This window comes from Xyrauchen texanus, chromosome 17, assembly GCF_025860055.1.
Source record: "Xyrauchen texanus isolate HMW12.3.18 chromosome 17, RBS_HiC_50CHRs, whole genome shotgun sequence".
NCBI classification, from domain to species: domain Eukaryota; kingdom Metazoa; phylum Chordata; class Actinopteri; order Cypriniformes; family Catostomidae; genus Xyrauchen; species Xyrauchen texanus.
In genome coordinates, this window is record NC_068292.1 from 266,395 (window position 1) to 278,783 (window position 12,389).

A 12,389-nucleotide genomic window follows, 5' to 3' on the forward strand; every position below is an offset into this window, starting at 1 on the left:
CGGGCAGAAGAGGACCTCTTCGCCTCTATGAACAGTGCAATGTCTCCTCTGCATCTCCCCGAGTCACGCAGCCCCCTTGGGTCTGGACGCAAAGGCACATACATGACCCAGAATGCATCTGTAAGCGTTTCTTTCCCCGGTTTTTCTGCTCCCGGGAGTCTTCGCCAAGGTTCGCCAGCAAGGGTCTTGCCTCCTACTGATAGCGCCGCGCTGGCCGAACAGGTTATGGTTCACGGAGCTAAATTCTCCCCTCGACGGCTCGGCTCGGGCGATTCCGAACAGGAATAACAGGAATTATTTCATCCCCGGCCCGAATTGTGGAACCTTCTCATGCTTGGCCCCTGTTGGGTACCAACTGAAGTACACAGGGCTTTCTCCTGAGGCTATTGAGACCATTTTAAGTGCTAGGGCTCCCTCCACTTGGAACAAATCTGGGTAGATTTTACAGGGCAGAAGAGGACCTCTTCACCTCTATGAACAGCGCAATGTCTCCTCTACTTCACCCCGAGTCACCCAGTCCCCCCTTCTGGGGCTGAACACGGTGGCGCATATATGGCCTAGAATGCGCCTGTATGCGTTTCCCTTTATTAAAAGTTCATATTGCAGAACCAGTTAACTGCCAGATCGCTTCAGTTCTGGACTTTCTGCAGGAAGAACCGTCAGCAGGCTTATGCCCCGCCACTCTCAGGGTCTATGTGGTCGCTACTTCGGCTTGCCACGCCTTGATGGACGGAGTGCACCCTCTACTCGCTCGCTTCATTCGTGGAGCCATGCGACTGTGGCCTCCTGCTAGGACCATGACCTCTTCATAGGACTTGGCAATAGTCCTTGAGGGTCTGGTTGAGACCTTCTTTGAACCTCTAGAGTCAGCGTCTTGACAGAATTCTGACTCTTAAGATGGTTTTACTTATGGCGATTATCTCTAGAGATAATTGGGGACCTACAGGCTCTGTCTGTTTTGCCAGCCTGTTTAGAATTTGCCCCAGGTATGACCAAAGCAATTTTGCACCCTCATCCTGACTACATGCCTAAGGTGCCTTTTGCGACCCTACATCAGGTCACTCTCTAAGCCTTCTGCTCCCCGCCTTTTGCAACGCCGGGGCAGCAAAGGCTTCCCAGACTGTGCCCTTCAGACTTATGTCCACCGCACTAGCCAGTGGCATAAGTCAGGGCAACAACTCCTTGCCATGGGAGCCACAAGATCGACCACCACCAAGCAGACTATGTCGCCTTGGGTGAGGGATGCTACTGCTCTGACCTTCGTGGCGTGCTGTCAATCTTCGCCAGAAGGTGTCAGGGCTCAACCAGAGGGCTCGCCTCCTCTAAAGCCTTGTCTAGAGGTCTCCCTCTGCAGCAAGTTTGTGATGCGGCAGGTTGGTCCTCTCCACACACATTCATTAGATTTTTATAGTTTGGATGTTCTTGCCACTCCGGGATCTTATGTCCTTGAGTTGGTGGTGTGGGTATTCTCATTTCCAAAGCGCTCTTCAGCACAGCATCATAGTGAAGCTTTTTGTAAACGTCTCGATTTACGTATGTAACCCATTTCCTAAAAAAGAGGAACGAGATGCTGCGCTTTTCTGCCGCACTGGGATGCCCCGGGACTGCTCTTCAAACGAAATACCTGATGATGCACCGGTGACAGCATCTATTTATAGCCACTGTGCCAGGTGCGTCCAATGATTACATCAGCAGAGGCTATAAATTCCAGTCAATGTTCATTGACGTGTTGCACACGTATGCACAACTGGTCACAACTGAGACGTGTTCCCAAAGCGCTCTTCAGCGCATCATCTCGTTCTGCTTTTTTCAGGGAACAAGGGTTACATACGTAACCCGAGACGTTTTCTGTCTTGGCCATTTTTTTAAGGCCTAAAATTTTATATTTCATATCATTTTTAACAAAATATAATTCAAATTCTTATTTAGGTATCCATAACTCTCACCTAACTCAGTTGAATGCCACTTTGTTGAATTAAAATAAATACCAATTTCCTTCCGAAACTGTACATTATTCCAAACCTTTGGCCGCCAGTATATACATATATATATATCTCTGTGCAGTCTTTGAAAAGGGCCCATTGCATACATCAAATAGATGATTAAGTTATATGGTGACAGATTTATGACAAAATGCTACTAAAGAAACTGTGCTTTTTAAAAGGACCTAAAATCTTGGATTGTGGGATAAATTAGAATATTGAATGCTACAAGTTCAGCTTCATTTGTTTATAATCATCTTAACTGAGACTATTTGACACCAACCCTGTGCTCTGTTGAAATGCCCTCACCATAAACTCTTGTCTCATGTGATATTTAATAATTACAATACCAAGTCAAAACCTCTAGAGGGGGACAAAGAGTTGAAAACAGAACCAGCCCCATTAGAGTGCTGCCAAAGTGTCCCTTTTTTATTAAAGAGTCAGAATGACAAGTCTTTTCATAGCATTCAAAACAGACAAGCCCATGGATCTTGTAAAAATTACAATTTTGATACATTACAAAATAAGATTTTGGGCAAAAATAGAAAATAAAACATCAAGATAAACCAAAAGGGTGACATAAGAGCCATCAGAAAGACACATTACTTGAAAAACACAAATGTAGTCTTTCTTCTTCAGCTCAGTGTAGAACACACCGTCAGAGGCAGAAGAATGGGAAATAAATATTATTTTAAAGTTTATGAACTCAGTTTATTAAAAACAGAACAGGTCTTTCTGTGAGGTATTTAAAATAATCTATAAGTTATATATATTAAAAAAACACATGCCCGTGTGACAGCTGGGTCCTTATTCCATTTAAAACTGTTTTTCCATTTCAAATCACAATTTTTCCAAACTGCGAACAGGTTGACCTTGGTTTGCTCAGGTCTCCATTTATTATATATATATATATATATATATTCTAGCCATAGTTACCCTGAGCAAACGATCCAAAAATATAGTATGCAAATGGTGTAAATATCACAAAACAAGAGCAGGTCAAATTTCACCTCAAAATCAAGCAAAAAAAATTTAATAGAAATAAATATAATGTTTTGGAATAACAACATAATATTCATGATAATGAAACTTATTTTCACCACACTTTCACATTACTGTAATGCATCTGAATGTAGATAGATAGATAGATAGATAGATAGATAGATAGATAGACAGACAGACACTGTATGTGACATTCTTCGCAATGGGCCGGGGTGCGTGGATTGATTCTTATTAAATTCTTAATTCTGCAGCTTGTACCATATTGTATTTAAATTCATGTTGGCTTTAAATTAAAGGCAATTCAATAAATTATATGCATATAAAATACTAATATGATTTACATACAGTTTAAATAAAAAATAATTACAGCAACGAGAATCAGATTTTCTCTGCATTACAGTAATGAGAACTTGCCATTTGATTGTCATGAAAATGGTCACAATAACAAGAAATAAATAAAAAACATCTTAATTGATCTTAAACAGAATGCAGTTTAATTATGCAAAATATACTTTATTTCTTTCTTTTAATTTTGAGGTGAAATGTGGCCAATCAGCAGAAATGTAACATGATCTTCAGGTTTCTTGATATTCACCTGTATACTCGAGACTAAAAAAGCACTTGCTCAGCAATGAAACCGCAATGTAAAATCAAACAATCTTGCAACAAATGAAATAACAATGAGCATATACCCTGAACAACATGCTTTAAATTCTCGTTTAACAAAAGGATTGTTCATCAAATAATGTCTCTTTATCGTATGGAAATGGATATCATGTATAAATCACTCCTTTTGTGTTCCATTAAAGAAAGTAATAGTTTTGTAACAACATGAGGGTGAGTACATGACAACAGAATTGTCATTTTTGGGTGTCCCATTAATGTGACACCCAATTAATTGGTTCCCCAGCCTGTGGAATTACAAACCACAGTAACATCTCAACCAATCACATGCACACCAGCATAACAAGTCACATTTTTCCAAGTAACAAAACAATCTAAAGTGCCAGCACAAGTAAAAATACATGAAAACACATTGTATCTAGCTGGTGACTTGAACCATCATATGCACGGAGACTGTACGTCAGGTCCAAACTCCCTTTGCACCCAACTTCCTGTTTAAGCAGTTTTATAGTGTGTTAGATAGCAGAATAGATTGTTCCTTCAGTATGATACAGTTTTTACTATCCATTGTGATGGATTGTTTATACATTCTCTTTTCCTCATTAAAACTACTCTGAAATTCAAGGCCAACAATATTTATGAAATTGGAATAATTTCATAAACTAAAAAACAAAATAAGATTGTAACAGTAAATTACAGTCATTATCAAAGAAAACAGCTAAAAAATAAAATGTACAAAGATAATGAGCTAAAGATAGTTTGTTCATTCGTCGTTATAATTTGAAAATAACACTTTAGATCACTCCATGGCAGTGAAATTCCAAACGAAATTCCTTAATGTATATCAAAATTCACAAAACGCCCTGCATTTGGAATATTCAAAATACATTTCAGAAATCATCTATATTTAAAAAGAGGTGGTGACATCTTTAAAATATTGCTTTACCGAGAACGTGACTTGATTTTAGCAGAGAACTGAACCGTTTCTCAGCCATTTAAAGGGCCCGACTGATTTCACCACTTTCAACAGAAAAATACATCAGACCTCAGATGGAGACCTTTAGAATGGAGATCTAAAATCAGACTATTCACATTCTAATGGAAATTTTACAATTGACACGAATCCTCGATGTGTACATTTAGTTGCAGGTGTGTGTGATTCATGTAACAGCTGTTGACGGGTAAACACAATGGCATTAAAGGGTTTACACCTCTTTTGCCTTACAGTGGAATGTTTTCAAAAGTAATAACAAGAAAACACAGTCGTAATCTGGTTTCATCAAGACATCAGACCTATATCATCTCAATATCTAATCAACTACAGAAAATAAATCTTATAAAAGCATAGTTTGAATTATAACAGTGTCTTATAGCAAAATAATCTTTCTGGTAAATGAAATGTAAGGAAATACCAGCATTACAAACATTGTTTCGACTGCATTAAATAATAATAAAAAACCTCATACAATAATATCTTCATAAATCAGATGAAATGGTTCAAATCAGTCTAGGAATCAGTGTTTTTTTAAACCATCAGTCATTCAGTTTTTATGCAAGTAGAACGAACACAAACGGTTAAAATGTAAAAAATATAAAACAGGCTGTTCTTTGGTTCAAAACAAAAACAAATTAGATTTTTGATAGTCTAAGAATAAAACAATAATAAAAAAAAGAAAACGAAGAAAAAAAAAAAATGGAGAATTATTTTACCCAGAAATATCTGAACCTGAGCCGTTAAGAAGTAAATTTATGTGCAAAGTTGAGATTTCAAAGCCAAATTGTTCAGCTTGATTTGTTTTTAAATTGCTTTTTTATAAAAAAAAAATAATAATAAAAATAAATACAGGAACATGGCATTTATCAAAAGGTTAAGCATTCAATTAATTTACTATATTTTAAATGAAAAAAATAAAATAAAAATATTCTGAATTCGGGTTCCAGGTTCTAAAGGTTAGACACTATTATGTATTTGGTCCACATAAATTCAAGATTTTAGTAACTTCAGCAGAATATTTTAGTACCTTAAAAACCATTTTTTTTAAAATTAAATATTAAACTGGGACAGCTGACTGACAAATGATTGTGTTATGAATTGTTTGTGGTATGTGGCAGTTGTAAGAACGTACGACTGACTATAAAAAAAAAAAAAAAAACATGATTTATCTTTTCCCAAATTAATACTATCAAACAGTTTTTAAAGGGATAGTTCACCTAAAAATGAAAATTCTCTCATTATTTACTCACCCTCATGATACTCCAGATGAGTATGACAAATTTCCTTCACCAGAACACATTTGAAGAAAAATATCTCAGCTCAGTTGGTCCTTAAAATCCCAGTGGATGATGATCAGACCTTTGAAGCTCCAAAAATCACAGATAGCATAAACATCATCCATACGACTCCAGCGGTAAAATTTATGTCCTCTAAAGTGACACGATTGCTTTTATGAAAAAGACATATATTTAAGTACTTTTTAACTATAAACCATCACTTCCAGTATGTATAATGTATTACCATTGCCATGATGCGGACGTAATCTCATGTTCTATTCTCAGTTGAGACATCCAGGATGAGCTCACAAACGCACCATTTTATGTGAAGAAACAGATAAATACAGATCTAAACCAAAACCAACAAAGATACTGTACAGTGTTCCTCCTCACTTGTAACCAGCGCTGCTCTTCCGGCTTTAACTCACGTGCGTCAGCTCTCACGTGAACATGCCAATGCGATTATGTCACATGCGCATTCTGTTGCTGGAAGCATGATTTAGAGTTTAAAAAAACACCAAAAGCGATCGTGTCACTTTAGAAGTTTAACAGCTGGTGTTGTAAGGATGACGTTTATGCTGACTGTCTGTGATCAATGGAGCTTCAAATGAGAAATCTCCATTGACTTGCATTTTTAGGACCTACTGAGCTGAGATATTTTACTTCAAATGTTTCGCGATGAAGAAAGTCATACACACCTGGGACAGTGAGTTAATAGTGAGAGAATTTTTGAGGGAACCGTCCTTTAAAACATACACACACACACACACTTTCCCGCACCCCTGAGCTAAGGGACAAAAAAATAAAATAATTAACTGGCTCATTTTGATTCTGACCACATCACTGGACCATTTTGCACCTCAAATCTGATACTCTAATACAGATATTTGTCACTAGTGCTCAATGATCTTATAGTCAAATACTGAGTAACACTGTTATCAAGCATTGCGCCCAAGCAAATACATATTGTTTCATAAAGCATCTACAGTCATAAAACTTGGGGGAAAAATATGTGAGTAGTGAGGGTGAGAAATACTGTGCAACCAACAAACTCACAAATAAATCACCCTTTGAGAAAATAAGTAAGTGCTTGGCCTTTAAGTATTTACGTTATACAAAATAAAGAAAAATCCCTTTTTGTCCTAAACAAAGTTCCCAATTTCAAAACAACAGAGCTGAAATGTTCAGGAGAGAACCAGCAAGCGTAAAATAACCCTAAAATATTGTAGATGCCAGGAAGTAAACTTTGCAATGACTGTGACTGACGAACGACCTTTGTTTGTTTCTCTGGCGAGGGACTGCACATTGAGGGAGGGACTCAGTCGAGTTTCTTTTGAGGAGCGCGGTGGCCTTGGCCGCTTGGAGTGAAATCGGCACAGAAACCGTTGACCACGGGACTTGAAGCGTGAGAAGAGGAACTGCCCCCGGATCCTGCTTTGTCTGAGTAGAGGTACTCCTCGGCAAAGTCTGGGTGTTGTTCGGCAAAGTTCCTAAAGCTCTCTGCCACAAGGTGGCGTCAGAGGAATAACAGGCAGAGAATGAAACAAACACTTCAACAATATGAAACCACCTCACAAACATGAGGAAAAACTTCAATTTAAGTGTGACAAAACCAATTAACAGTTGATTATCCATGTCTAGATCAGGGGTTTCCAAATCAGCTAAACCCTAAATAGAAAAATATTAACTTTACTTCTCATTATATTTTTTAAAGTCTATGGTCTATTTTTATCCATCATAACCTAATAATTTTATAAACCATCCTTCCATTTCTGTTCGTGCATTTGATATCTTGATATTATATTGACAAAATCTACATTTTAAATCATTAAAAAAATGGGCCAGGGGTGTGATGGGCCCTTTAAATAAAGTAAATAAGAATCAATATTCTTACCAAATGAGAGTTTGCCAGTGTCTTGTTCATCAATGACTCTGAACAGACGACTGACTTTGAGTTCTCCAACCCCTAGTGCTGTCCTCAACATACACATCAACTCATTCTCTGTGATCGCACCATCTTCCTCTGCCTCAAACATCTGAAACACACGCGCACGCACACGCACGCACACGCACGCACACACACGCACCAATAACACTCCACATGTCTCTCCAGCAGAACAAGGTCGCGTATCATAAACAGAATTAAAATGACTTTAAATATATCATTTACTAAAACATCTTAAACCTGCCTTACTGTTACTTTTTAACTTCTAAATCAAAATGTGGTCTTTCACATGAAATACAGTGATTTCAGTAGTTGGTTTTTAGACACACACCTTGAAAGCCAACTTCATGGTGACCAGTGTTTTTGCAGGCCTGCATACAACAGAGAAGGCGATCACAAATTCTCGGATATCCATTGAGCCATCTTCACTCTGCCCAGAGAGAGAAAGATAGAGTGAGATGTTTGATTTCACTGAGACTGAGTAACGGCTAATGTATGAAAAATGGACAAAACCGCAAAGATAATAGCCATAAGCAACTCAGAGACACAAAGTAAACACTAAATTAATCACACAGTTAACATCTCATGTTGAGGGCTGTGCCTGGTTGCATAAAGCACCTTAAGTGTTATTTTCCCATAAGATCACCCTAAAGTTTCCCTTAAATTTAAGGGTGTTGAAGGACATAATCCTTAAAGGGGACCCATTATGCTAAATTAACATTTTGAACATAAATGTGTGTTGGTAATGATAATAATCCACCCAGTCCTTTTTTTAATCCCCATTATTCAAAAGCATTTGCTCAGAACAAGCCATTCACAGATTTTGTACAAAGTGATGTCACTTTGTACAGGCCCTGCCCATGACTGTTGACGGACACTGCCGACAGACATGTTTGTTTGTGTGTGTTGTTTCTTTACAGTGCATTGCGAAAGTTTTAACAGTATTTGTGTCTGTGTGTTGATCATCCATCGTTGCAAAACTGCTGAAAAAACTCTAAAACAAATAAATAAATGTTTCAAATAACCATTCGGAAACTTCCTGGTTCATTCTCAAAGTTGTTACTTCTGACGGAGTTTCTCCCTCATCAGTGTCTGACTCTGGTTCAAACATATAGGGCAGAACACCACTATTTTCACTGTCAGTCATATTGATAATGATGTCTAGTTATCCGAAGCAGAGATGTCAAAACTCCACCCTATTCTGGATACTGGGCGGGGAGCACCAGCTCATTTGATAAAATTAGCTCGTTTTATTCCCACCAAAAAATTGGCATTTTCAACATGGTATAATAAATCGTCTGTAGGGTATTTTGATCTGAAACTTCACAGACACATTCTGAGGATACCAAAGACTTAATTACATTGTGTTATTAAAGGTTTTTACAGGGAAAATGTCACAATCCCTTACGATTTCCCTCAAGTACTTATTTTTTCCTCAAGTTCACACTTACAGTATCACCTAAAGTATAGGTTAAGAGTTACAAGGTTTCTAAAATGAATAAATGGCCACATTTATACAACCAATTCAAGAGTATAGTGTGCCAAGGCAAATTTTTCACGATAGGGAGAACCAAGTTTAGACCACTTTAGTGATGAAAAACTGCTGCAGGAGTACAGATTTGATGGTCACACAATATGAGAAATCTCTTACAAGCTGAAGGATGATCTAATAGGAACACACACAAACCAGAAGAGTGCCCAGTATTATCTGCACTCTGCATCTTTATAAACTCTACGAATGGCTGCATTAAAATCACACTGCACGTTCATTTGCAATATATCGGCAATTTGTATAGGCCTAAATATCCTACAGCACTAATATTCTTAATTTGGGATGGCAATCAGTCTTCTACACAGTTATAAAAGCAACTTAAAGTCTTGCACTTCTAGTCCAACCCTACCTGGCACAGTCTTTCAAAGGTGTCTTTCTCAAAACGGCACTTGCCGGCAGGTTGTAAAAGCAGATTCCTCCATTATTTGGTCTGCATGTGAAGCTCGTTTACACAGGAAATATGCGTACACACACAAAAAGAGTCTGAATCGTTTAAATGCGAGGATTGTACCTCTGATTCAAATGGAAATCTGCTTTACATTGCTTGGGACATTTCCGATATTCTGAAAGTTGGCAGGGACATGTCCTTTCATTAGTAACAGTAGAATTTTATTACAGTAAAACCTCGCTCACTGTAGTAAATGCCTTAACGGTTTCCCTTACCTAAGAGAAGTGTCTAAGGGAATATACGCAGCAACAGCCTCAAGTCGTTCCCTCATGTAAAGGAAAAGCGCGCTTTAAGTGTTATACTTGAGGGGTTTTATGCAACCGGGAATAGGACGTTTAGTTCCATGGCAAGAAGAGGAGATCTCAGGTAAATTATTGAAATACTTTTGGATGTAAAAACGTTTAAAAACCAAAAATGTGTGTGTGAACACAAGAAACACCTCGTCAAAAAGAGCAAACATATCTTGTAGCACGTCTGACACTGGCAGGTCCAAGAACTGAGCAAAGTCTTCCAGATTCAGTCTTTCTCCCTGGAGTTTACGTGCTCTGTTCCCATATTCCTGCAGACGTCTCTCAGGGTTCTCATGTTTTAACCTGAAATTAAACATTCAAACAGTTTACAGTACATACATTAACACATATGCAAGTAAAAAAACCTCATACCTCATAATCCTTAAATGAGCCATTCAGATATGCAACTTTTCCTAAAAAAAATTATCATTGTCATACATGTCTATACAAACATCTGACAAATGCAATATCCTCTGTTGCATAAACTTATGGCAATGGTCTTATTTTTTCCAATGCAAATGTTAAGCATTTTCCAATTGCTTAACATGCAGAGACAACTAAGTAGTACATGGTTATTTATTTAAAAACAGTCGTTTATTTATATCTGTTTAGTAACGCACAAATTACACACTTCATTTTTAATTTCCTAAAACTTCAAATCAAAGATCACCCTTAAAATGCTTTACTCCCATCTCCCTGATAATTATTATGAGCTGTAATGCAACTCACCCCAGTCTGCGGACAAGTTTGGCAAACTCCAGCAGACATGTGTCCAATGGCAGTCTGATCTGACCCTCAGCCATGGCCAACTGACAGTCTTCAAAAGAGTAGTCTGTCACGGGGACCTGCAGGGCTCTTCACACAACAACACATCTACATTACAATCTTCTCGCTCTCATTTCGTTCAGTCACATAGAGACATTCATAAATCTGGACATTATTTTACCCTATCATTAACTCAGACTGACAGCTACTGTGTAACAGCTCATTTCTGCACACTGTATAAACCCCTAATATGAAGACAAATGTCATTAATATTTACAGTACATTCTCTTACACACACACACACACACACACACACACACACACACACACACAAAAACCTCCTGCCTAATATTGTGTAGATCCCCCTCGTGCAACCAAAACCGCTCTGATCGATCGAGGCATGGACTCCACAAGACCTCTGAAGGTGTCCTGTATTATTTGTTATTATTTAAGACATTAGCAGCAGATTCTGTAAGTTGCGAGGTGGGGCCTCAATGGATCGGACTTGTTGGTCCAGCACATCCCATAGATGTTTAATTGGATTGAGATATGGGGAATTTGGAGGCCAAGTCAACACCTTGAACACTTTGTCTTGTTCCTCAAACCATTCCTGAACAATTTTTGCAATGTTGCAGGGCACTTTATCATGCTGAAAGAGGCCACTGTCATCAGGGAATACCGTTGCCATGAAGGGGTGTACGTGGTCTGCAACAATCTTTAGGTAGGTTGTACATGTCAAAGTAACATCCACATGAATGCCAGGACCCAAAGTTTCCCAGTAGAACACTGGCCAGAGCGTCACACTACCTCTGCTGGCCTGCCTTCTTCCCATAGTGCATCCTGCTGCCATCATCTTCCCCAAGTAAACAACACACACACACACACACACCCAGCCGTCCACATGATCTAAAAGAAAACGTGATTCATCAAACCAGGCCACCTTTTTCCATTTCTCCATGGTGCAGTTCTGGCTCTCACATGCCCATTGTAGGCACTTTTGGCAGTGGACTGGGGTCAGCATGGGCACTCAAACCGGTCTGTGGCTATGCAGCCCCATACACAGCAAACTGCGATGCACTGTGTGTTCTGACACTTTTCTATCATGGCCAGCATTATGTTTTTCAGCAATTTGTGCTATAAATCTTCTGTTTGGAACAGATGGCCTAGCCTTCACTCCCCATGCGCATCAACGAGCCTTGGGCACCCATGACCCTGTCGCCGGTTCACCGGTTGCCCTTCCGTGGACCACTTTTGGTAGGTACTAACCACTGCATACTGGGAACACCCCACAAGACCTGATGTTTTGGAGATGCTCTGATCCAGTCGTCTAGCCATCACTAGATGGTCCTTGTCAAAGTCGCTCAGATCCTTACGCTTGCCCATTTTCTCTGTTTCCAACACATGAAATTCAAGAGCTGACTGTTCACTTGCTGCCTAATATATCCCACCCCTTGACAGGTGCCATTGTAACGAGAAAATAAATGTTATTCACTGTCAGTGGTTTTAATGT

At 38.8% G+C, this 12,389-nt stretch overlaps 1 protein-coding gene across 1 annotated transcript in view; it reads right to left on the reverse strand.

The window, feature by feature from the left end:
* Window positions 1-6,565: 6,565 nt before the first annotated feature.
* LOC127658233 (lysophosphatidylcholine acyltransferase 1-like) overlaps window positions 6,566-12,389 on the reverse strand; it is a 48,774-nt gene continuing 42,950 nt past the window's right edge. Inside the window, exons 10-14 of the mRNA XM_052147418.1 lie at window positions 10,844-10,969; window positions 10,264-10,417; window positions 8,156-8,254; window positions 7,774-7,915; window positions 6,566-7,379 (exon numbers count right to left, since the gene is read on the reverse strand). Of these exons, the coding sequence (XP_052003378.1) occupies window positions 7,198-7,379; window positions 7,774-7,915; window positions 8,156-8,254; window positions 10,264-10,417; window positions 10,844-10,969 (703 nt within the window). The 3' untranslated portion in view covers window positions 6,566-7,197. The remainder of the gene's footprint in view (window positions 7,380-7,773; window positions 7,916-8,155; window positions 8,255-10,263; window positions 10,418-10,843; window positions 10,970-12,389) is intronic.